Source organism: Lutjanus erythropterus, chromosome 2 (genome assembly GCF_056507025.1).
Source record: "Lutjanus erythropterus isolate fLutEry1 chromosome 2, fLutEry1.hap2, whole genome shotgun sequence".
Classification (NCBI taxonomy): Eukaryota; Metazoa; Chordata; class Actinopteri; order Lutjaniformes; family Lutjanidae; genus Lutjanus; species Lutjanus erythropterus.
Window position 1 is genome coordinate 37,915,097 of NC_139318.1, and position 25,954 is coordinate 37,941,050.

Genomic DNA, 25,954 nt, shown 5'->3' on the forward strand with positions numbered 1-25,954 from the left:
TTATTGGGCAGAAGAGCCAGATCAAACGGCGAACCAGCTGGCTGCTATTTTATATTCATCCATGACTGTGAGGCTGGCATAGCATGAATACAGGTGCTGCTTGTTTACATATCTGCGCTAGATGTGATTAAAATAAACAACACTCTCTAATCTTTGCATAACCTGTGCTGCAGTGTGAGCTTAGAAGACTGTAGCATGGAACTGGAGAAGGAGAGACAAAGAGGGGAAGAATACAAGGGAGAAATGAGGGGGAAAAAAACTGGCCAGTCTAGTCAGCCTGACAGAGTGCCAATCCTTCTCTTCTCATACTTCAAAGGGTACCTAAGCTTGTAGGGCCACATAGTGGGACTGCACATTCATGATGAGGGCTCTTGATTGCAGCTCCACAAAGCTCCTCCTGTCACTAGGCTGAGGGCCAGGGTGTCTCTCTGAAGTCTAATCTGCAGGGACGTAGTGCTGGGTAATCCCACCCGAAACCAAATTAAGAGCCATCTTTTATTTAGTGGAATACAGTTGACGCACCTTTCACCTGAGCGATAGAAATGTTTATGCAGCAAATTCAATTTCAGTGTACCATTATTAGCAGCATCACATTCATTTGTGCAAAATCCGTGAAGAGCATTTCAATAAAACTTTGCATCAATACAATACCATTTTGAGTGGTCACCTCGTTGTGATTACTGATAAGATATCGTTTAACAACCTTGTTATAACCGACTACCACACCACCTCAGTTCTTTGCATTATGCTCCCTGTAACCCTGACTGCCTGTCTGACTCACAGGTTGCCCGGCACCGTGATAATCTGTATGAGCAAGGTCACCACATTTGGACAGGAGGCATTTCTCATATTGTTTGATTTTTATTGGAAAACTACTTTAAAATAAATCAAATGTAGACGGTGTCCTTGACTATGTTTTGCTTCACACACATTCACTTGGGCAAATGCTAATGAGTACATACAGCGCTGTAGGTGTAAAATAGAGCGTATGTGCTGCAATACTGCAATTTGCAGAATGAGATCGCTTGCTCTCACATTAAATATTACATGTCTCTGTAATCAAAACTAACACCATACGTGTGATACATTAGCATGTTACAGCCCAGTGGCACTGCCAAATTTAGCCACAATTTACAAGCAATCATTAGTTAATCTTGATGCTGCTGCCGTTTGCAATCTGTGTGCAAAAAGTACTCGTAAATTGCTTCTGTGAGACAGATCACACAAACAACGACAAAAAAAACATGAATACTTGAAAGAGTTGAAAACTTCACACAGAGGTTTCCAGGGAGTCAGCCTCCATCCTCCTGAAGTATCAATACATGTGACTAGTATCTGTGTGTATTTTAAGGGTGTAATGATCCATCAATCTGGATCGATGTGTCAATTTAATGATCAGTGATCCAGTATCGATCAAGATGATCCAGATCCAGTATTCAAAGTGAAAACGTGAATCCATGTCACCGTCTTTGAGATATGCCTTTATTTTGAAATTCCCATAGCACGTCTGTCTCACCAGAATAAGATGATGAGGATATTTACTCCCTTCAGGAATAAATCATCAGGGTGTAAATATTTTGGATTTTGGAGAAGACAGACAAAGCACATGCCGGCCATGTCGGCCAACTTGTTGCTCTCACTACAGTGACATTAAGCAGCTTTATTTCACGCAAACATGCATGCAGGCCGAAATTCAGCTGTGGTTTTCTGTCAGGAGTTGTAGTGACTCAAAACCAGCAGTGAGTAAGAAGAAGTAAAACTAATACATGGAGTTTGTAGTGGAGGAAAAGTCAGCTGCTAGCTGCTAGGCTAATTTATGCAATGCACAGTGCCACAGGCTTAAGCTAATAAAGGTAATTAACAAATTAACCGTGATAGTTACTATTGAGACAAGTTTTATTTTGTTTTACTTTTGTTAAACACACAGTCAGTTCTGCCATCTCTCACATTAAAACAATAACAAATCAGTTTGATGATGTCTAGAGGAGTGTGGGATCATGGGAGTAGGTACCTTCACTGTTAAACAACCACCATAGCTGATGAACATCTTGGCTAAAATCATGTTCATGGACGAGGTAATATTAAAGTTTTATTTGTGTTACGTTTAGTCACGTTCACAGAATTCCTTTATCACTCTCTGATGTAACTGATGTAGCAACTGGCAACTAGCTAAGCAACAGCTAGCAGGAAACGCACCGTTACCTTGAATAAATTACAGATTTGTCTGTGTTTGAACATTGTTGGAAACATTTGGGGTAATATAAGAACACAGGTCAATTTTTAGACATTTAATGCATAACTGTTACATGTTATAGCTTGAAATTTTCTTGTTGTTATTAAGCTGTGTTTTAGTGGAGTCTAATTAAAATGAACTTTACTGCACCTAACTGGATACAATTTTTTACAATCATTTATGTGATTTTTTTCTTATGTCCAAAAGCAGAACAGAAACGTGTGTCAGCTTCTCCTGTTAATGATTGCATATGCTCATCTCATATGGATCAGAGGCTTGTGTACTGAGTCAAATCAAAATTGTAGCGTTGCAGCAAATATTGTATCATTGTCCTAAGAATCAGTATAATATAATATAATATTGTATCATGATGAAACTGGTGATTTACACCCGTCATGTAAAAGCAGCACTATATTGTTACCTGGTGATGCTCCATTGGGGTTCAATGCGCTGGACTGTGGGGTCTTCTATGTACTCGAAGGCCAGACTCCCTGGAACTTTGGCCCGGTCGACACTCAGAGTGACCTGCACTGGTCCGGCTCTCGTCAAAGACGGCGCAGAGAAGCACACAATCTCCGACATGGTCCTCCTGGTGGGAGAACCAAGAGAGTGATTTATTCATGCCTTTGATTGTGACTCTGCCCACTCACTGCTGCAGTGACTTCGCACCGTTATGAGCCCTGCACATTACTATAAGGGGAGAGGATTCATTATAGACTGTCCCATCTCTTCCTCGTTACAGACACATTAGGGATGGAACACTGTAATTAGAGGGTGCTCGAGCTAATGGCTCCCTTGCCTCACCCTCCTGACTCCTACCATGTGAGGAGGCATTTTGAACTTTAAATAGATATCTATAAATACACAGAGAACAATACCTACTGCTGTGGGTCTCATCGTCACCCCACACATCATTATTAAGACTTTTCATTTAATGCACAGACACTTAAATCTATCTTAAGTGTGCTTCTTTCAACAGAGCGATCTCTTCCTGTGTTACATAAGGATTAGACAAGATTAAATCTTTAATATTGTGCAGAGGCAGACATCAGGAGGTTACGTCTTCATCAGACTCACCTGTAAAGCTCACACGTCTGATTACCAAAGTACACATTAACGGTGCTTCCAGCGCCCAGGTTCTCCCCAACAATGGTGACCTTGGTGCCCCCAGATTCAGGTCCTCTGCCTGGGGTGAGAGCCAACATCGAGGGGGTCTGTGGAGAACCAAAATTCATCAATGTTTCATTGAACATAGGTCAAACAAAGAATACAATATGTCTCATTAATTGTCTGATTCTTAAAAGACCTGTTCTTGTGGCCTTGGCTGAATGAGCCACTGTGGAACTAAAAAGTTAACAACAAAACTGTTAAAAAAAAAAAAAAAGGTAGACTAAAGAGCTTATTTAGAGAAAAAGCCATAAAACATGACCCCTGTCAAAAAAGATTTTTTAAAAAAGAATACAGTGTATCTTCAGAAGCAAGCACAAAGCTTTCTTAGCTTGAGTGTAACGAAGCACACCATGCTTTCAGTTAGCAACACACAATGAATAAATCATTACAAACAACTTCATAATGATGATAAACTCTTTTATGCACAATCTACTGGATGTTGTAAGTGATTGCAGCAGCCTGGCATTCACCTAATTAACTCTAGCTTGTTGGAACCTGGTGCGGACCGGGCTTGGGTGGTATAAAGGTACTACAGTATATCACGAAAGAAACCTCAATGGTATGATTTTCATAATAATACTGTATAACCTAAGATTTGATGGATTAAAAATATAGATGCAGCACGAACCTAGTGCAGACCAAACAACTGGACCAAGACCGGCCAAAAGATCGGACTTGGTCCGGCTCCAGACAGGCTCTGGTGCAGTTTATTTGTGGTGTGAAAGTAAATGAACCAAACACAGGATGTTATGACAGCAGATATGTGATTTTAGCATGATTTCCCTCACTAAACTACTAATAAATCCATCTGCTGTTCACAAAATCTGTTCAGAAAGCAGTCTTATTATTGAACTTTATGCATGTCAGTGCAGGTATTTTCCATGATTAATAGATCACAAGCTGGTTAAAACTGCTGTGCTTGTATCCTACTCCATGTTCTTTGTCAGTTCATTTAGTCCATTAAAACATGTGTGACAGTGATCTCACGGTAATGAGCCCTGACTCATTACTGTACAAGATTTTGTCCTGCCTTTACCTGTTAGTCATTATTCATAACATGCAGTCGATTTGCTAAATAATGCCTATAATGGATTATTTCTTTGTGAGCTCTTTATGACAGCAGAAAACACAAATCCACGCTTCAGTAAAGTGCTGCATAAATGTCTGCCAGCCACTGGAATTTGATTTCCCCACATGGGTCGTGATGACACGGGATGGCAATCACCAAAAGTGTCCAATCAGTAGTTACATGTCACTCGTCCGTTTATATAACTTCATGTTTACTCCTCTTGGTTCTTTTGTAAAAAGTCAGCGTGAACACGGACCGGACCAGAGATAAAATGCAACAGAACAAACAGACAAAATAAATGTGTTTCAGTATCAGAATTACCACAAAGGAGTAGAGCTGCGAGGACTGTGCGCGTAGTTCTGGTCTGCATTCGCCAACACACAGCTTCACTGGCCCTGGTGCACTTCCTTTAGGAGCCGCTGCCATCTCACACACAATCCTGTCACGACAAATGATACAAATGCATGAGTGTGGGTGCACAAAAACACAGACAGGAAACAGCTCATCATGCATACAATTAATAACACAAACCACGCACACTCACACACGCAGCAGAATCACTGCACTGTTTCACATTTGTTATGGGATGCACCGGGGGAAGATGGCCTCTACTGGCCAGTGTGATTGAGGCAGACTTTCATAGAAGTTGTGGGTCAATACAGAGGGTCATCTTTCTTCCTAATGGGAAACCTATAACAGCAATATAACTCAAATGATAAACTACACCCCTCCTCATCTCCAGCACGATTGCCACCCACCATTACCTTCGGTTGCCATGACAACATAGGGGTTTCTTCAATAAATCAGTATTGCCTGTCAGGTCAATAAGATAAAGTGCACCATGAATAAGTCATTATAGCAACTGACCCCATGCTGAAATTAATGGTTGTAACAGCTGTAATGCCATGTTTTAAAGCACTGTGTGTGCCAAATGAATGGCCCTGCCGAATGCACGAGGAACTCTGCGTTCCCCGATACAATAAGAGTACCCAATGAATCGTCCCTGCCCAGCCCTTCTATTCATACATCACGAGAGTTTTCCAATTTTCTGCTGGCATGTTCTTTTCTTTTTCTTTTTTTTCTTTTTTACAAGGATATAAATAAAGTCCCTGCAGCCTGAGCCCAATCGCATTACATGGCTGTGAGAGAAACACATGGCTAACAGATTGTCCCTCCAGTCAGCGACATGCAGCGCATTTCAATTACAGCTGTGCCGACAGCCTCATAACGACAACGACACAAAGACTGTCTCTTCCTTTGGCTCTGACTGCACCAGAGCAATGCAAAGCCCCCCACACAATCCTACAACCTGATGAGGCATCACTGGGTGCAGGCTTATTCATAGAATGTGCTAGTGACTGCGAGAAAAATGGTGTGAGAGGGGAAAAGATATTGCATGTTTATTTTCTCATGTGTGCGTCTGTACAGACTGTCTATGTTCAGTACAGTATAAATCCATGTGTGTCTGGACAGGGGAGGGGAGGAGCCTCTCTTACTGTTCTGCAGTGATGTATCCCTCCTCCTGTGGGGTGCACTGCACACCCGCCACCTCCACATTACCCTCCAGTTCAGAGAAGGACAGACCCAGGTTCAGGCCTTGGATGGTGACCAGTGTGCCTCCCTCCACAGGTCCGGCCACTGGGCTCACCTACACCGCAAGGAAGAGAATATGATAGTGAGATGAAGACAGGCAGTGCCAGGTCGTCATTTGTTTTACACCCCTTCATAACTGAGCACAGCTTTGTATTGATACTGAATATAGTAAAATCTGCAATGCAACAACAATTTTTGTAAAAGACTGATTTTCTAAATTGATTTTTCAGTTAAATGCAATAGTACACAATCCCAGAGTTCCCCATCTCGGAAAATAATATGCCATAAAGAGAGTCCAACTCCAAATTAACAGAATTTGTTACAGTTTCAGTTAAGAGTTGCATGGTTTGAATGGTTTTCCAATCCAAGAGGAATACAATTATGGTGAAATTCTAATTTGGTAAAAGCTCTGGGCAGAAATGCGAGTCTCATCAACTGAATCAATTGCTGGCTACTTCATCACAAAAATACTGGCCCTCAGAATGTAAACTGGGTAAACCAATGGTGCTAAAACTTTTATCAATAATGTTACCCCTGTGAAATAATTTTTTTCAGCCAAGTACCTCTTCACAAGTGCAAAACATTTTTTGATAACGAGAAAACCTAGACTGAAAAAAGAAAATTGTTGGACTAACTTTAGAAAAGTTGCTTCACTCTGTAACATACAAATGAATGAAGTACTTTCAATTCATGTCAACAAGTCATATGAGCACATTTGCTTTAAATGAGACGTACTAATGTTCTAATGTAATACTCTGATTGCTTTCAAATTAATTGTGTAACCTTAATGTAAGCCAGGTCAACCTTTCCAATTCAATTATATGCTTTACACAAAAGTAAAATACTTCTCCTTAACAACATAATAGTATGGTTTAAGTAAAAGTTGTTGGGTTTTTTCTAGGTGGACCATTTTATGTCTAATATAATACATTATTTGATCACAAAATATGATTTTGTCTTGCACTGGACGTAACCTTCTTTCCAAGTCACCAAGATAAAATCACACCTCAACTGCTGGGTAAAAAATTGGAAAAGACGTGGATGTCATAATGTCAGATGTACTAAGAGAAACCAAACTGACAGGTGTATATAAAGAGGTACAATACAGCTCTGCGCTATCAGTGTCAGCTTGTTGACATGAATCCTGTGAAAACATATTCTCTGTTTTCGCTTGCTACATTTCACACAAAAATGCATTTTCTTCATTTTTGACGATATCGAAACTGGCTTCCTGCTCACGGTGAAGCTGTTACTGTTTTCTTCCTTTGAGAGGTTTTAAGACAGGTGACGGTTATCATCAGTTAATGATTGCATTAAAAATACGAATACTCAGCACTCAGGTAGCTCAGTTTGTGGAACGTGCGCCCCAGGTACGGAGGCTTGGTCCTTGGCTGGGAGACATGGCTTAAAAATTGTATCTTGATATTTTTATGCTATTCTGCGATATACAATATATATTTCAATTAAAATAACTGGCCCTCAGCGAGTTGTGAAAAAAGACTGAAAGCTACATACAACGATATGGTCATCTGCTATATCGCACATTAATTCGTACTTGAATATTACAGATATAATTGATATATTACTCAGCTCTAGTCCTCAGCAGCAGCAATGAGTTTCTTGCAGCCTGTGGCCCTTTACTGCATGTCTCCACCCCACTCTCTCCCCCATTTCCTGTCTGTCTTGGGTTGTCCTATCAAATAAAGGCTAAAAAGCCCAAAAAATTATACAGAAAAGGAATATTGAATTTGTTTCAATCAAACTTAAGTTTACATTTTTATTGAACTTATTGTGGTAAGGTTAATTATTTTAGGAATTATACTAGTGCCCCAATTTGAGAAACACAGTGGTAATTGAGTAAAAGGAAACTGGGCTGATTTTAGAGTCTTGATTCTTTAGATTCTTTCAGGAATCTAAAGTAAGTCCCGCTGCCTTTGACTGACACGACCTGAATGACTGAGTTTCCTCAAAGACAAACTTAGACTTACTTAAAAGAAAATTACCTTGACGCGACTTACCGCAGTTTCTGTGTAAGCTCTATGTAAACATTAACTATATTCGCCTTAAGTCTGTGTGAATTACATAACTCGCATACGGATGGGGCTTATTGAAAAAGCCTTGAAATCCACTGTAACTCAAAACAAACCTTAATGAATAATGCAGTGACTAAGAAAAAACCTTGAAAAACCTATTCACAGTCTTTTCCAGCATAAAGTTAACCATCCCAGCAGAAAACCTTTGGACCTGCAGAGCAGAACAGGAGCGATGTCGGCGCAATGCTCCCTCCACTCCCGAGCAGCACTCGGTAGTTGATTCATTCTGCTGCAGCTCCTTCAGAAACACTAATAATGTGACAGGGACATCAAAGGCTCGCGGCTCTTTGAAGTGGAAGAGCCTCGCATCTCTGTGCCTGACCCACTGCGCCTCATTCAAGAGAATGAACAGGAGTTTGTGACATAAAAGATCCATCACCACTCTCTAAACAAACTGAATTCGTTTAGCTGCTGAGCACTCAAGGTATTCAGCTGGCGTGGGATAAAATGTGAGATAGACTCAGGTAAACAGACACTTGGATGGGAAAGTGGAAAGGCGGCTACAGATAAAATTAGTGTCTGCGTTTGACTACCAGGAATATCAGACAAGATGTGCTGGTTTTCTGATAGTAAGAGGTACAGATAGACAGATGGCTGAAGAAACAGGCTTGTGACTGAATGTTTCTGGGCAGTGGGCTTTTGATGACAGTCTTCTGCCCAAAAGATTTTCCAGTAAAGACAACAATAGAACTCAAACGGTGGCTTCTGAAAGTAAAGACTATTAATAAGCTCCACAGGAAATTTAGTTGTACTTAAACCATACATGCATAGGAACAAAACTATGGTATGTAATCTTGTAGAAGCCATACGCCATTGTAAATCCAATATAATTTTCAAGAAATCTTGTTTATTACCATATTTCACATGCAACAATAAAGTAGCAAACAATCTTAAAGGGACAGTTCGCTCCAAAATCAAGAAAACATTCCTTTTCCTCTGGTCTGTAGTGCCATTTATCCTGACCTGAGCGGAAGATGTAAACATTAATGCCATCCTCCTTGGCTGAACTGTAATGTTAGCACAACTCAGCTAGCTTGCGCAGTAAAATGGTTGGTGGATGTTGTCTGGTAGAAAGAAACCAACATTTTTTTATGCTTTGAGCACCAAAAGTCAAGTGCCAAACACACCAAAACGATCTAGGTTGATAAATAGCTCTACATGTAGGGAGAAAAACATGTATTTTTGAATCTGGGGTGAACTGTTTCCTCGAATTGTGTTCTACCAATTAGATTTCACTGTTAGTCTGATGGTACTATGGTTACACTTATTTACTGAGTTGGCAGCCAGAGCAGAGTGACATAAAGTCATTTCAGCTGCTGTAACAAACTGCTTCATCTTTGTTTCTCTGTCAGACACGCCTCGCACCTCAGTCACTCAGTGATTTTGGCTTTTTATTGCTAACGAGAGACCTGAAACAAGACTTTGCCTGCCTTCCATCTTCAAATTCAAAGTTTCTGAATAAATGACTACCATGTCATGATTGCTTACAGCTGGTTTTCTCAGTTCAAGACTTAAAACTTTAATTACTTCATTTTCCTGAAATGTTGTAGGACAAAACAAATGGAACATTTAGTTTAAGAAACCCAAGCTTCTGAAATAATTTAATTGGCATGATGACTAAGCCTGAGAAATGTGTAAATGCTTATTCTTAATGAAACTACATTTCCAGGAAATTGCTCGGGAAAAGAAACCCACATTTTGTGTTTGTATAGTTTAAATAAACTATGTTTTTATACTCGGTGGCTTGACTGACTAATACTGGCATTCACAAGCCTTTTCAGGTCAAAAACCCCAATAATGCACATTAGACCATGGACCCCAGCTTGAGAGGATTTTGTCTGAGGGAAACCCCCTTGAGTAATTTTTAAAAAATATTTTTAGGTGACCCTGTTTGTCCCCAGATCCCAGATTGAAAGCAAGTGGTCTGTACTAATAGACTGACTGACTAACAGCCTAACTGACTAACAGCCTGACTGGGCAACAGCTCAAACAAACAAACAAACAGACCTCAGTAATGCGTGGGTTGGTACACTTGACATTCCTGGCAGAAAGGTTCAGCCAGCGGCTAGCGTAGGGAGAGATGGGAGGACAGTGCTGCTTCATGGTGCATCGGCCCTCGCCGCTACACCAGCCACACTGGAACTTCCTCTCCGCCCGTAGACACATGCCACAGCTGTCCCGCTGGGCGCTGCATTTGTAGAGGTGCACTGTGGGATGACAGAGAGGATATCTGGTCAGTTAAAAGTTCACATGCCAGTACTAAAGTGTTTGAAGCCAAAAAGACAGAATATCACTGCTTTTAATGGGTTAAACACTGCCTTTCATTTCATGCAACTGTTTGGTATGTAAAGATACGAGTATAGTGTAGTAATGGCATCCTGGACAGAGAATGAAGTCACACTCCCTCTGTTGTTATTCAAGCTTCTCTGTTTATTTGAGACGGCCACACGTGCATATTGGTGCGTGTGCGTGTTCATGCATGCGAATCTTTCTGTCTTTCCTGTGTCCATTTTCCCCGTGGTGGCTGGTGATTAACAACAACATACAACTAAGCAATGCTCTAAAATATGTTTATGAAAACATTTTAAGAGAGAAGTAGGTGATGCAGTAACAGAATCTTGGGCCATGTTTGATCAGCACTGCCTTGTATCACAGTTTGATTTGAGTTTCAGGAGCCTCCGTTGGAAACCAGAGCTGAAATGGCCGCTGCCTGGTTACAGTCTTTCTTATATTACAGCTAAACAGTGCGCAGTGTTTACTTCCTGCGCTGTCACGCAAGATGTAAATATTTGAAAAACTAAAAACCAGTGTCAGTGTTTAAAAATTATGACCCAATTGCTCATTGTAATCCACAGACCTTGTCTTAAGCAGTTTCATGTCGGACCTACTTTCTTTCTAGTAGAAAGAGAGTAGATTCTACTGCAGAAATAAAGTAGTTTCTACATGAAGCTGCTCACAATGAGATCTTTGCATTAACTTGAGTTACCAGGTCATGATTTCTGTAGAGAGACGTTGCTGTTGAGTTTTCAAATGTATTTTTTGACACTTTGAGTGCCATTTAGTACCATTATATTGAAGAGAGGGCAGGTATCTCTATGGCCAATTTCCCCAAAACTCTGACACCTAATAAATCTAGATGGATAAATAACACTACAGGCTGAGGAGAAAATACGTATTTTTGATTTTGGGGTGAACGGTCCCTTTATGTTATTGTGTAACTTAACTTGGCCACAAACAGCATCTAAAACAACTATGCCTCTAGATAAAATTTTGCTTTAAAATCATATCATCACCATGTTCTTAAGAAATTAAATATGTTAACTTTTGATCATTTTATTCAATTTGTTTATCTTAAACTGACCTATAAATGCCTACATTACATCAGGCTCCTTTGTTGCTCGGTGACCCTGTGGTTCCACTCTGGTGCCCTTGATATAAATCATCATTTGGACAGAACAGCCTTTTCTGTTCTGAGAACAACATGTGCAATTCCTTCCCTGTGTAACTCAAACTGCATCCTGACTTGGATCATTTTAAATCATTTTCAAACGGAAACAGTTTTTGAAGATGAATCAGTTAAGTAGCCGCAAATAATCTGGTTCTGTTTATATTCTGGTGCTTTATTGTGTTATACTTTGTGCCTTGTATTTGTTGTTCTGTTTGTATTATCTATCTATCTATATCCGTCCATCAGGAAACTCTGTAATTAAATTGCGGACAGTTGAAGCTGAGCAGCCGGAAGACATCAGAGGGGAAACTAGAAAATATTTTGTCCATAAAATATAATCCAGTTTCAATCAAATCAGTGAATAAAGTTAGAAAGCTGTGCTTTTGTACAGCGAGGCCCGACCGCGGAAACACTGCAGTCTGCCCCAGTGAATGGATGTATTCTCCTCTCATGCTTTGGCAGTGTCATGGAGCGAAAGTTTAGTAATGCCCTCGAGTGCAGGATAAGTCATGAACAGATGTTCATCATTTTCCAGGAAAAGATAAACTCTGAGAATATTAAAATGTCAGAAAATATCTACAAAACAACTTTTTGTCATTGCTGGGACAGATACTGGTATACAGAGCAGTACATGTGTGATAAAAAACACTTAATTATTGATTTTGACTTAATGGGCTCTTTAAATAAAGGAAAGCGAATGTCAGACATAAAAATGTTCTGTAAACACACAACAAAAATTGGACCAGCAGGGAGTGCTGTTACAATTCAATGAACCGCTCAAATATAATCAAATTGATCAACCAATCAGAACCAATTTTTAAACAGGAGGCATTGACAGTCGACTCCAAAATAACCGGCCACAACCATGCACTTCAATAAAATTCACAAGAAGCCTGTTTGTTTATATTCCTTCTTATTGAGAAAAAAAATGCTGAGGTAAATCCAATAAACCTTTCTTTGAAGTCTGTCTCTCACATCCTCTCTCCTATAAGTCGCCTATATTTATGCCCATATAAAGTAACTTACATAAGTAGTGACAAGGCCTGTTAAAATTCATGGCCATGTACATCTTTTGCTATGGGGATGTTTTTAATGTACAACCCCACAGTGACACCTTTTTCTTGCATGATGATGGAGAGGAAAACGAGAGCAGCCGTGTGAGCCAAACTGAGCAAATATGAAGATTCACCCTTCATCCCTGCGGGCACACAAGTGATTGGGTGCTTTTTGATAACATTCCCTGCTATTGTGAACTTTCTCTCAGGGCCCTTTGGAAGCCTTGAAGTGATCTCTATGACCCATCTATCCCCTGTGGATTGAGTGCTTTACACTTCTCTGGCCTGGCAGTGATGGATGGCAGAGGCACCTTTAATCTTCTCAGGATTGTCGATGATGAAATTGCCGTTCCATACGATGGAGAGGTCCACTGCCAGGTCACTGATCTTCACACCCTCGTACATGTACTGAAAAGCAGAAACAGAGAGTGAGGGAGCGCGCAGTAAGTGGATCCTGAGAGAGAGGGAAAGTCAAAGAGAGTCAGAGGATAGAGTAAAGAGAAAAAAAAAGACACAAAGAAAGACAGAGTGGGGGAAAATGAGAGGATGAAAGGGCAGCAGGGAGACGAGGCTTTTAACCATCTGTCATTTCTGCCATGGTTGTCTGCTCCTCTCCTCTTTGACATGTGGGGACGCAAACCCTGGCTGGGGTGGCCGATCATCCACATCTGAGGAAAATGGCCTTTTCATTCATTGTCACAGAGTAGCAAGGTATGCTTCGCATTGAAATTTAGCCTGTGATTTGCATTCTGCAACAGAAACTGCCCAAAATCTCCCCTGTATTCATCCCAGGCTTGTCACTGTCTATTGCGAACATCACATTTACGCTTTGTGAACACCTAGATGTTAGTCGAACAATATCCAGTTTACGAAAGAAGGTCATATTAAAGTCATGGGTTCCATCCTTTCATTTCATTTGCTTTCTCTTGCCTTGCTTTGATTTGCTCTCCTAGACTCACAAGTCAGTCTTTAAACGCTTTGCTCAATAGCCCCTTTTAGAGCTGATGTAATGATTGCGTCACATTGTTCGCTGAAGGCAAAACAAAGGAAAAACACGTATCACCTCAAAGTTGTAGGCCACATAACCAAGCGAAACTGTAATCTTGCTGTGTTGTTGCGTGCCAGAACTGAAGTAATAGTGGCTCAAATCTAAAAAACTAAAAACAAAACTCAAAAGATTTAGTGCATATCAGCTGTGACTGCCAGTCAGTTATTGTTACATGAACTATTATCAAGTGTGGTAAGATGAAAGATGGTAGATGTGTGTAAGCCACAACAAAATTAGCAAAAAAAAATTTCAGCATTCATTGTTAAAACTGTGGAAACAATCTCCACTGCAGAGCCAATCCAAAGTCTTTGGCTCTTCATACGGGGGTGGTGACATGTATAGGCCATGTGCTTACCACTGTAGAGAAAGCAGGAGAGCAGTGTTTCTGGTAAGGTGTGTCCTTAAAAACATGTAAGGGGCGTAGATCAAGCAGCTACTTCCCTGATTGTCTGGTATCACTAGACTATTCCTCTCCTTTCCATTCCTAGACTCACAAGTCAGTCTGTAATCGTTTTGGTCACTAGAGTCCGAGTACAATCTCTCAGCTTTCGTTGTTAAAAGTGGACGGAAAAAATACGAGTTTTAAACAAATTTGCTCGCAGAACCAAAGTCCAATTCCAAAGTCTTTAAGGCGACCCTTCATTTAAGGGTAGTGACATGCAGAAGTTGTGAGGAGAATGGGAGGAGAGGATCCTTTCCAATAAGGCATGTCCTTAAAAACTGTAAGGTTTGTTAGTGGCTGTACTCACCGCTGTTCAAGCAACTACCTTGCATGAACGATCAATAGGCAGTCAAATCTCTCAGAGTTGCAGTGAGACACAAAACAGCTCAAACTCCATTTGGGAGCCGTGCCGCGCCGTTTGGCCTAGGGGATTGTTGCAACATGGACCTTTTTTCTTGTAACACTATAGTCAAGGTCGCACTGCTACTAATTGTACTGTAGCTGCCATTAGCTAGTTAGCTCAGGGAGCAGTTCTATTAGACTGGGACACAGTGTCCGCGACCAATGTAGGCCCGTGTGACAACTGGGAATACAAGTACAGCAGCAATTTAACGTTACAGTGGTTCCTACCACGACTCTGACTCCGGAGTCGGTGAAGACACGGCAGGTCGATGCAGGGACAGGAGGTGTGAAGCGATTTAGGAGTTTGTTAACTTAGTGAGGTAATTTCTGAGTGTACATCATCCAACATGTCAGTAAGTCCTCAAGTATTTGTTTTTGTGAAGTTGGAGGTTATTTGTTCCTGTGTTTTGAAATAAATTAACAAAATGTTCAGGCTCCTTGCTGGTCGTTCCACAATATTCAGAGTCATTACTGCTTTTGTTAATCTAACGGGAGAATAACTTTGTGACCCAAAAATATAGAGTTAAATAATTAAATTAATATCATAAACATGCAACTTGTCAACTAGTGGCTTGAACTAGCGAATACTGGGCTCTTTAGTCGACACAGCACCAGGGATCTCAGGCTCTCTGGTATTACAAAACTATTCCTCTCCTCTGCTTCCGTCCTTCCTTCCCTGTTACTCTCCTCCTTTCTCTCACTTGCGTTGCACTTTTCCCCATCACTCTCACTTTCCCTTTCCTCTACTTTCTGCTCAGTATGCTCAGCACCTCAGGCGGTATTCACTCATGTACCCTATGTACCTTGCCTACACAGCATCCAAGCTGTGTGCCTCATTTGACAGCTGCGAGACTCCCACTGGGAGGGTTTGAGGTCATACCGAGCTGTTCTGGCACTGCACGCTGGTGCTGTTGAAGCGCAGCGCTGTGACACGGTGGCTGACACCCTGCACGTGCACCACGCACTCGTAGCCCCGCTGGCCTGACTGCGGCTGGGGAAGGTTTCGGGCCCTCAGGGTGATGGGTCGGACCTCGCCGGCCGGGATGAGAATTTCCCCAGAGTGAAGGAGCTGGGGGCAGTCCTGTGAAAACAACACACAAACACACATAGCTGTACCTCTTGCAGTCATAAAACATATAGTTTTTATCATGCTGTTCATGGTGCAATCCCTTAATTTTACTCATGCAAAATACATAAGTAGTATTTTCATTACAGTATGTAGGAATCTATCTGTCTAGTATCTATTTGTGTATCCTTCTGTTTATGTCTATGTCTCTGTAATCTGTGTTAATACATGTGAATGTTATATAAACATGGAGGAATTATGTAGCACTGGGATTAATGGGGCAAGTAAATCGTTAATCCAAATGTAATTTGCATTCATGTGCTACATGTCAGACTTTCCACTACAGTAAACTTTATGTAAGACAGTGAGACTGCTCTGTTGTGAACATTGAACAGTGAACATATACTACTATTTTAGATTATATCAGACTTTTTGTCAATGTGTTTATCAAATCTTCGGTTGTATAGTAACAATAACTCTTGTGCAGCATTGTAAGCTTCTTAACGGACCATTCAGTAATTTTCAGCCAGCTTTGCAGTGTGGCTCCACTGATGGCAATGACAGTTGGTCAGTTCATCACTTGGGTCCAGACTGAAGTATCTCAACAACTTTTGGACGGTTTGCCGTGAAATCTGGTAGATTTTCATTGTCCCTAGATAATGAATACTAATGACTTTGGTAATGTCCTCACTTTTTCTTTTAATGCCACGTTGAGGTTTAACAAGACATTTCAACAGCCATTGGAAAGATCGTCATGAAATTTGGTACAGACATTTATGTCTCTCAGGACAACTTCTAGTGATCCTCTTCACTTTTCATCTAGTGCCATCATGAGGTCAAAATGCCAGTTTGTCCAGAACTTTGGTTTATGGTCACTTCTTACGCAACTAATGACATTCATCAGTCTCAGCTGTGCTTTGTTATTAGTGCTTATCAGCAACTGTTAGCCTGCTAACATGCAAAACCCTGTGTCTTCAACAGTTCTTTCTAATGACTTTGTTAATGTCCCAACTTTTCCTTTTCATTCGATCATGAGCTTTAATGAAATGTCTCAACAACTACTGGACAGATTGTCATGAAATCTGCTATTGACATTCATCTCTCTCTTTTGGTGATCCTCTTACTTTTCATCTAGCTACATAAGTTTGTATGAGTAATGTGTACGTTCTTTTGTTTGGTTTTGGTTTTGAAAATACACATTAACATGAATCCAGCTTATTATTAGCAACGATAACTCAGCCTGTTCATAATAAAAACCTAAACATTTAATTTAAACAACATTCACAAAAGGCTACCTACATAATGACAAACTAGTTAGCTAACTTTTGTATACTTGAAGAATATTGGCCAGTTAGCTGTATCGTTATCCCAAGTGTCAGACACTCTTTTGAGCCACATGGATCATTTGGTAACTTCAGAAGCGAGAGACTCTGACAGACTGTCCACCTTTGAAACCACAGGTGAGGCTAACGCAGCTAACATTAGCCATGCTATTACTGCTGCTGACTTAACAGCTTTGGATAAATGCAAATGAGAGAAGTTCTGAAATATTCAGCGCATGATATGTAGTAGGGGGTCCCTGCTCTGTTTTTCTATCAGCCAAGGGATCCCTGGCCTAAAAAACATTGAGAACCTGTGCAGTAAACTAAGATGTTGAATATGTTAAACAGAAAACCTCAGCAGGTTAGTGATGTTATTGTGAGCGTGCTGGCGTTAGCATTTATTTCTCAAGCACCGTTGTGCCTAAATACAATCTACAGAGATGTTAGCATGGCTGTCGACTCTTGCAGAGTGTGCAGACACACAGAATTAGGTGAGGACATTGGTGTGAGATGCACTGCTAGTTGGGCCGGGCAATTAGACTATTAAAAATGTTGCTGAAAACATTTAACAAAAGGCAATTCAGTGACAGGATCTTGACTCATATTTGATCAGCACTGCCTAGTTTGACAGTTTGATCTGAGTTTCGTGAGCACGGTGCATTGTGCTGGAGGGACTCATTTACATAAAGTTGAGGTTGAGTCGTGATTATGCAAATTCAGATACGTCGACTTGTCCATCAACTGATGTGCCTTATCCATCATGGATCTGCCGCTCTCCACAGACGATGAATAGGATCCAACAACTTGACATCCATCAACGGATCCGGTGCGTCTGCGCTCTTAGCCTGGTTTATTCTTGGGGCTATATTTTCACATTTAAATCATGGATTGTGCCTTCAAGGTAAAACTGTCACATAGGAACAGATTAATTGTGCTTTTGAAAGCTACACTTTAATCAGCTAATGAAATTGTAACTTTACAATACCTCTGAGGCGTTAACTCTGCCTTCCTGGAAAGAACAGCTGCTGGGGTCGTGAGTGCACAGGTTGCGGTATTTACACCAGTGGCAGCGAAACGTGCTGTTTACACAGGACAGACACCTGCAGGACGAAATGAACACATGACAACTTACTGCAACATTTTCATCATACCTGCTGTGTGCCGAGCTGCTCTGCATTCACTCAGTATGTTAAAAAACAAAAAGATGAATCCCTCTATATTTCCTACCCATCATCTACATCTTCCTTTCCTGGGAGAAGAAGAGGATTTGAAAAAAGGGGAGATTGATAAAGGATTATGGCTTTCTGCTGAATATATCTTGTCATTGTGTTTCATGGAAAGATCAGATGTCCCCGGTTTTCTATGCAGAAACGGCATGAATGATGGTCTTTTTGTTGTGGGTGACAATAAATGACTTTAAGCACGAGGTCTTGGCAGGAGAGTAACTATTCAAGTGTCCCTGTCACTTCAAGCTCTCTAAAGCAGCTGGTACAGTGATGTATGAAAAGATGTAGAATATGTAACAAAGACAAGAACACTCTATGTGCATGTTGATACACACGCTTAGAAATAAAGATACAAACAAGAATCATTCAGGGTTCTGCGGCTCGTCCCCCATAGCAGAACCCTTTTTGGTTCCTGGTAGAACCTTTTATAAAGGTGTCATTTGGAAATCTTTAAGAGAGTTCTACCCAGAACCCAACATAAAGGGTTATACCTAGAACCATTTGTGACAGGTTTCACCCAGAACCCCATATGAGAGGTTCTACAGAGAACCTTTCTGTGCTGTAATGGCTGCACCCTGAACTCTCTCTAGATGTTCTGTCTGGAATATGTCAACCTTCTAAGGGTGCCACCAAGAACCCAACCAGGCGATTCTACTGAGAACCTTTTTCATGTTCAGTGGGTTTTATCTAGAACCCACCCAGGCATTTCTCCTGAGAACCACTTTATATTTCGGGATTAAAAAAAATCCTTTCCAAACCCCTCTTCAAGGATTTCAATCATCTCTGAAGAAGTCTTTCTTCTAAAAAGGGTTCTTGGGTGAAAAGTGATGTTAATGGAACCCTTCATCTTGACAGAAAGAATGCTTGACAAATCCTTTTTTCAAAAAAGGGTTCTCCAGAAGTAAATGGTTCTGGGTAGAACTTCAGCCCTTCAGGAAGAACCCCTTTGGAACCCTTATTTCTGTACAGCAGCCTGAGCTTTTCATTCCATAATTTATTGAGTTCTTTTTTTTCATAATGTTGCTTCATATTTCAGGTTTTTGACTGTAATGAAAACGACATTTTTAAAGTCACCTGTCCTGTTCGTGGATCGTAGACAAACTCAAGAATGAAAGTGACATCTGAATATTTGACGGGCAGAATTACACAACATCTCTGGCTCTGATTCAGTCAACTGCTGCCAGCGGTCAGTTGTGGATTAAACTTGTGCTGAAATAACCCCATTAGACTGGATTTAATCACATTTCGTTCAACAAACAGGGCTGTGATTGAACTGCGGGTGGATAACTGAGAGGTAAAGAGATGAGAGCACATAGGTGGGTGATGCACAGCTGTCGATATACCAAACAGAGCAATTGGAGAGCTGAAAATTGAACGTGTCATATTTCCTGCAGGGGGTATGTAGACTTTGCTGTGTATAATAGAGCTGTACCACTGTGCAGAAAACAGATCTGTGCAGTATCTGAGTCTGCTCTTGTGAATTTGACCATGCAATAAGATCAAACCATGAGGAAACTATAAAACCTCCAGCAGCCCTCCAATACTGCAGCTACAAATGCCAATAAATGTAGTGCAGCACCATTAAATTTTGATATTAATTAGCTGCCCAGGGCCAGTATGGACATAAAAACGTACGTGCTTGTGTGTATGTGTGTGTGAAAGAAATTTTGGGGGTTGGGTATTAATAGAACAGACTGGCAGGGAGCTGCAAACACTGGATAATTAATTATGGAGGGTGATGTGATGCTGAGGTGATGGTGGTAGTGGGGGAGGTGGAGGAAGAGGTTAGGAGTGTGTTTGGTCTGAAATATTAATCACAGGAGTTCGCAGGGTCACTCCGCAGCTAATGGAGGCCGTATTGGTGTGGGGCGGATGTGATGAGCTTCCGACTGTTTCTCTCTAATGGCTTAATATGGTTATATTGGGGCATTCATGTCGCAGTCAAAGAGCATTTTGAATATGTGGCATGTGTATCCACTGTGAGCTAATTTCCTGGGTTTGGCAGTGAATACACCATCAATCAAATGTTCCCTCCCAGAGTGAACTGTATATATATCCCTGGATCCAGTTTTTGTGTGGTCGTGGTCCAGTATAATTCACGGCACAGTTAAGGGTTAGTTAAGAGTGCATGTCAGTTCAATTCATAACACCTCAAAAAAGAAAGGAAATATTCATTTTGCCTCACTCAGCTGTTACTGTGCCACTCACAGAAAGTGAAAAAAAAAAGGCAAACTAGGCAGGATTTTCTGAAAAAAAACAAGACAAAAGAAAAAATCTTTCTCAGTCCTCTCTTTTGACCCACTAGCAAAGTGTGGCATAGAGATAAAATAGTACAAAAATGTATCCATCACAGTTATAGTTACCAAAATTCACAGTTATCAGTATTATCACAGTTTTGTTAAATTATGGATACGGATACACGCACTGAAATCATTGCAAGTTTTATATCAAAAACCTCCCAACTACTGGCCTTTATATCCTTTACAATGTCAGTGTGCCTCATACAAGAACCATTCGTATGAACAGATTTGTTCTTAAGTGATGTGTACGAGTGATTTAAGAGAATTTGTGTCATTCACCAATTTTATTGTATTTTTAATTTTCTTTCAGATACAAATTTTTCACTATTGACTGTATATTTCATTAGTTTTAAGACGTTTTGAGTTTGAAAAATAAATTGCACTTCATAATTATGTCGACATTATCCTGTTTGACTACATTTCAAATTATAATATAATTGTAAATTTACATATAAAGCCTCTCATTCATTCAATGATCTATGTTTACCTGATGTCAGGTAACACGGCCTGCCCTGGTAACACGGCATTAACAGCACTCGCTTTTCCAGGTTCTTTTCTTTAGCAGGTCTTTCAATTCCACTGCTGATGCTGTTAAAATGACAGTTTTTCCTTTATGGATCTCTGGAAGTAGAATGTCAAACTCCAAACTCATAAAGTTCTTCTTTCTACTCTTTGATGCTATTTTCATGAATGAACACTTCCTGACATATGGGGCAGGAAGTGTCGCCATATATGGTATTATTGGGGCGGCTCAAATTTGCACAGGTGGATAATTTATATGGTTTTCTGAAGTTACGAACTAAGTTGAATCTGACGTGGTGTGTTCGTACGAGCCCTTTGTACAAAAAAGAGAAATTTAAGACAAGAATACAAAATGTTCTTGCATCAGGCCCACTGTTTCCATTGATAACCCCCCCCCCCGATGCAGTTCTAACCTAAATGTATGGTACAATAACACACAGAGAGGACCATTTCTTGGTGTATCCATCAGTGCATATCATGGCCGACAGACATAACACATGTAACAAGACAAAACAGACTGGAGAGGAAAACTCTGAAATGTTCTTCAGAGGGCTCCTTTTACTTTTATGCTTTGAGTTTATTTCAAAGCCTGTCCCTTTTCATTTTAACTTGAGTAAAGAAGTTTAATCAATACATAATACTGAATACAGAATCCTTTTTTGACACAAGTAATTTGTACTTTTACTTAAGCAAAGCATGTGTGTGCCTCTGCAAGACTTCACTTAAAGCTGACAAATGCTGCTAATTGGCCTTCATCTTTGCAAGATCCACCTTTGTAGCAGCGCTTGTAATTGTTATTCAGATAGAAACGCTCTTGTCATAGTTTACTGTTAACGGTAAATACAGTTGACATTAGCATAATGGCTCAAAATCAAAGCTGCCTCCCTGCCCAGCCAGGAAGCTTATATTGGCCGGGTAAAAAAAACAGATGAGCATTTAAATAAAGTCCTCTTTAATTTACATTATTTTATCTCCCCTCAAGGCACCAGAGCAAGGCTAAAAATCCAAGTCTCATATCTTACAACAAACACAAGTCTCTGGCGGGGCCCCTCAGGACAAAGTCAAGTCAAAAAGTGGGTGTGTGTGAGTCGAATGCTTATCTATTTAGGGGTCCTTGGGGACTGCTGGCCTACAGCGAAGCACACTCAGCTGCACCAGTAAAGCTGCTCATGAACAATGTGGATTTAACAGGAGGTTTCAAGGTGTGAGTATATATACAGTAGTTCATAAAAAAGAGCATATATGCTTTGCAAAATTTTAGGGTATTATAAAAGCTGGATTTTTTTAAGACTGTCTGACAGAAAATCAGTAGTTATTTGTATTTAAAGCTGTAAGCATTAAGCCCACAAACTGCCAGTTTAAGCAAAGTCGAAACAAACAGGCCATGGCAAATGCATCATGTTGATTTAAATGAAACCTGACAGATAAATTGAACTCAGAGGTTATCTAACAGCCCGATCTTAAGTGGAGTTGTGAGCGTCAGTACATCATTGCCCCAAATTAAGTTGTGCTCTCCCATCTATTGAACAAATCAAATGTGGGGGGGGGAAGAGGGAGGGGCTCAATAGCAGCAGGACTCACGTTTTATGCGTGCTGCAGTTGTAGAACTTCACCTCTGTACTGGCGACCATTTGACCGGTCTCTTTCGAGTTCAGACGAAGCTCTACGCCAGCCCAGTCTGAGAGAAAGAGAGGACAGAGAGAGCATATTGAGTGAAAGGACGGAGAGAGGGAATGAACATTATGTGTTGAGAGAGAGAGAGAGAGAGAACAGTGTGAAAAGAGGTGAGAGACAGAGAGACAGACAAAAAGAATGGGTGAGAGACGCAAAACAATGAGCGAAAAGAGGAGGTCAAAATGAGAAAAAAAATGTTAATACTTTTATCACACTTCTGTAAAGAGCCACCTGGTGTCTGCGTCTCTGCAAGGGCATATTGCTGTTGTCATGAGCAAACCTTCAGTCAGGAACTTCAATTGAAGGATTACTGTGTATGCAGTGAGAAAATTCTACTGCTCCTTGGCACTTATCAAACTCTTTGGATAAATAAAAAATGCAAGGTGGTCAATCTGAAACGAAAGCTGGTTTTTGTCTGGAATATTGATATTTTACATTTTGCATCACCCTCAACCTGCGTATTCTTCAGAGGTGGGAAGTAACTAAGTACAAATATTTGGTTTCTGTACTCAAGTATATTTTTTAGGTATCTGTACTTTACCTAGAGTATTTATTTCCCTGACAGCTGACTATCTTTATTTTTGCATCTTCGCATTAAGCCCATTTCAACATAACTGGATGGAACAATAACACAGAGAAGAGGCGGTTTCTTGGTGTATCTACCACATACAACAGATGAAAAGAGATGAAAAAGACACAAATGACATAATGTGACAAAAAGACGTCACAAGACGAGAAATGACGTAAAAGACATAACAAGACAAAAAAAGACGTAACAAAATGAAAAATGGCGTAAAAGATGTAACAAGTTGAAGAAGATATACCAAGACGAAAAAAAGATGTAATGATTAAAAATGACATAACATGACAAAAAGACATTGTAATGATGTAACAAGATGAAAAAAGATGTAACAATTTTTGCATCATTGCCCGCTGCCTTGTCAACATTAGGGCAGATTTCAACCTGGATGGATACAACAATGACAAAAAGAAGAGGCAGTTTCTTGGTGTATCTAACAGTACATATCACACACAACAGAGGTATTGCGAAAAAAGATGTGAAAGATATAACAAGACAAAAAACAGTGTAAAAGATATAACAAGATGAAAAACAACGCCTGAAAACAATGTAACGTGACAAACACATGTCACAAGATGAAAAATTATGTAAAAAATGTAACAAGACAAAAAAAGATGTAACAAGACAAAAAATAACAAAGTAAAAGATGTAAAAAGATGAAAAAGGTGTAACGATGAAAAACATTGTGAATCAACTAACAAAATGAAAAGACATCACAAGACAAAAAATGACATTAAAGACATAACAAGATGAAAAAGATGGAACAAGATGCAAAACTAATGAGATGAAAAGACATTATGCAACAAGTTGAAATGAAACACGTCTTGACATGTTGACGAGAGTAAAAGTGAGGTTCATTTAGCTTTGCCTGGAAACGACCAGCAGAATAGATTTCAGACAGTGACTTTTTACTTTTATATTTTGGATACATTTCAGAGCCTGTGCTTTTTCACTTCTACTTGAGTAAAGAAGTTGAATCAGTACTTCTTCTTGACTACAGAGTCTGTGTACTTTTGCCACATTTGCTGTCTGAATTGATTTTCCACAGTACATGGTGTCCTCAGAGCTACTGCAGGTGTTCCCCACAAATTATTGTTTTGTTCTGGTTAGTTTTGAAAGTCATTTTTTTCCCACAAAAATGTATCTGAAAATACACATCATGTGTCCGACATATTAAGGCTGTCCATGAATCCTTGTGCACGTATGTGAGCTAGCTAACCTGCTAAATCACTGTGCGGCACCTATCCATAACGGCAAAATAATTGATTAAGTGTTATTATTACATATTGTAGAATTAGCGGCATTATCATCACAAGTGTACAGACACAATTATAAGCCACAATGAACGTTTTGTAACTTCACAAGCAAGAGACTGACATTCCCTCCACATCAAAAACCACCAGCAAAAGTGCAGGGGGTTTTATGCTAATGCAGCTAACATTAGCCATGCGACAACTGGCTTAGCAGTACTAACGAGAGAACAACTGAAAACATTTAATCCAGTATATGAAGTAAGCTGTCCCTGTTCTGTCTCTCTATCAGCTCAGGGATCCATGATCTGAAAAACACTGATGACCCCTGCCGTGATGTATAACGTCATTTCTGATTTGTTCGTTTTGACACATGATGTCTGAGCTCACCTTGTCCTTCTGGTATCTGCGGGACCTCCTTCCCAGCCGGGGACAGACACATAACCCTGTTCCCGTTGACGTGACCCTCTATTTGGGCCTGCTGGCCAAATGAACAGGTGATTCCAGCAGAAAGGTCTGGAACATTATTCACCTCTAGCAGAAGCTGGAAGAAAAGGAGGGAGAAGATTTAATGAGACTGGCCTGGTGCATGGGTGTTGTGACAAACTGTGACAGTGTTTTGACAGTAAAATATAACACATTTTATTGTATTTTTTAAGAAATGAGCTACAGTTGGTAATTTGTATAAAAACTTTTTGCTGAACCTGTCACTATATCCAGACAGTAGTACATGAGACACGTAAAAAACAGTTTCCTCTGGCTTCTCCTAATGGTATTTGCAAGACACCTCGCCTGAACCGAAAACAACCAGTCAGAGCCAGCTTCCAACACAAAATGCTGCCCAACAGGACCACCCACCCCCAAAAGAAACAAAATATTTTATTTTTGTCATTTACCTAATTTATGTGCACCTGTTTCATTTCAGCTCAGCGTGAAAGTCTTTATTGCACTTTGCTGTCATTTACCGTCACACTTTCTCTTGACTCCTTTCTCTCCTCTGCTCTGTGTGCTTGCATCAATGGGCTGGAGCCAGTAGATAGTCAGCTTAACTTAGCCACTCTCCAAAACCCCTTTCACACATGTGCTGCAACTTTGCAATTATTTAGAAACTAGCCAGAGCAGCTGTATGTGTGAGCACAAATGTCCGGCTCTTTGGGCCCAGACCTAATCCTGCTAGCTCCCTAGTTGTAAGTGCAGGTGAGCCTCATGTGTGAATACAACAGCACGGTGTCTGGAGCGAGTGAGTGGGCCTGTTGATGACACTGCGCGGTGTGCAGCTGCTCACCTGTGAAGCCACTGGTAATTTGGTTTTCAAACAGACTATCTGCCGATCAATATCAGCCTACTCGAGTCTAATATCACATTTTAATGCCTTTCTTCATCTTCTGTGATGTGAAAATGTCAGAATACAGTCAGGACAGTAAAAGTGTGTCCAGCAAGCAGTGCACCATGGAGTGTCTC

At 40.4% G+C, this 25,954-nt stretch overlaps 1 protein-coding gene and 1 long non-coding RNA gene across 2 annotated transcripts in view; one reads left to right on the forward strand and one right to left on the reverse strand.

The window, feature by feature from the left end:
* The window catches only part of LOC146332080 (uncharacterized), a 156,832-nt gene that overhangs the window by 87,336 nt on the left and 43,542 nt on the right, over nucleotides 1–25,954 (forward strand). The window lies entirely within an intron of this gene.
* The window catches only part of LOC146332082 (plexin-A2-like), a 127,192-nt gene that overhangs the window by 35,091 nt on the left and 66,147 nt on the right, over nucleotides 1–25,954 (reverse strand). Inside the window, exons 7-16 of the mRNA XM_084738945.1 lie at nucleotides 24,884–25,037; nucleotides 22,571–22,667; nucleotides 17,927–18,041; nucleotides 15,434–15,634; nucleotides 12,973–13,069; nucleotides 10,166–10,365; nucleotides 5,969–6,120; nucleotides 4,794–4,911; nucleotides 3,311–3,447; nucleotides 2,655–2,822 (exon numbers count right to left, since the gene is read on the reverse strand). Of these exons, the coding sequence (XP_084595071.1) occupies nucleotides 2,655–2,822; nucleotides 3,311–3,447; nucleotides 4,794–4,911; nucleotides 5,969–6,120; nucleotides 10,166–10,365; nucleotides 12,973–13,069; nucleotides 15,434–15,634; nucleotides 17,927–18,041; nucleotides 22,571–22,667; nucleotides 24,884–25,037 (1,439 nt within the window). The remainder of the gene's footprint in view (nucleotides 1–2,654; nucleotides 2,823–3,310; nucleotides 3,448–4,793; nucleotides 4,912–5,968; nucleotides 6,121–10,165; nucleotides 10,366–12,972; nucleotides 13,070–15,433; nucleotides 15,635–17,926; nucleotides 18,042–22,570; nucleotides 22,668–24,883; nucleotides 25,038–25,954) is intronic.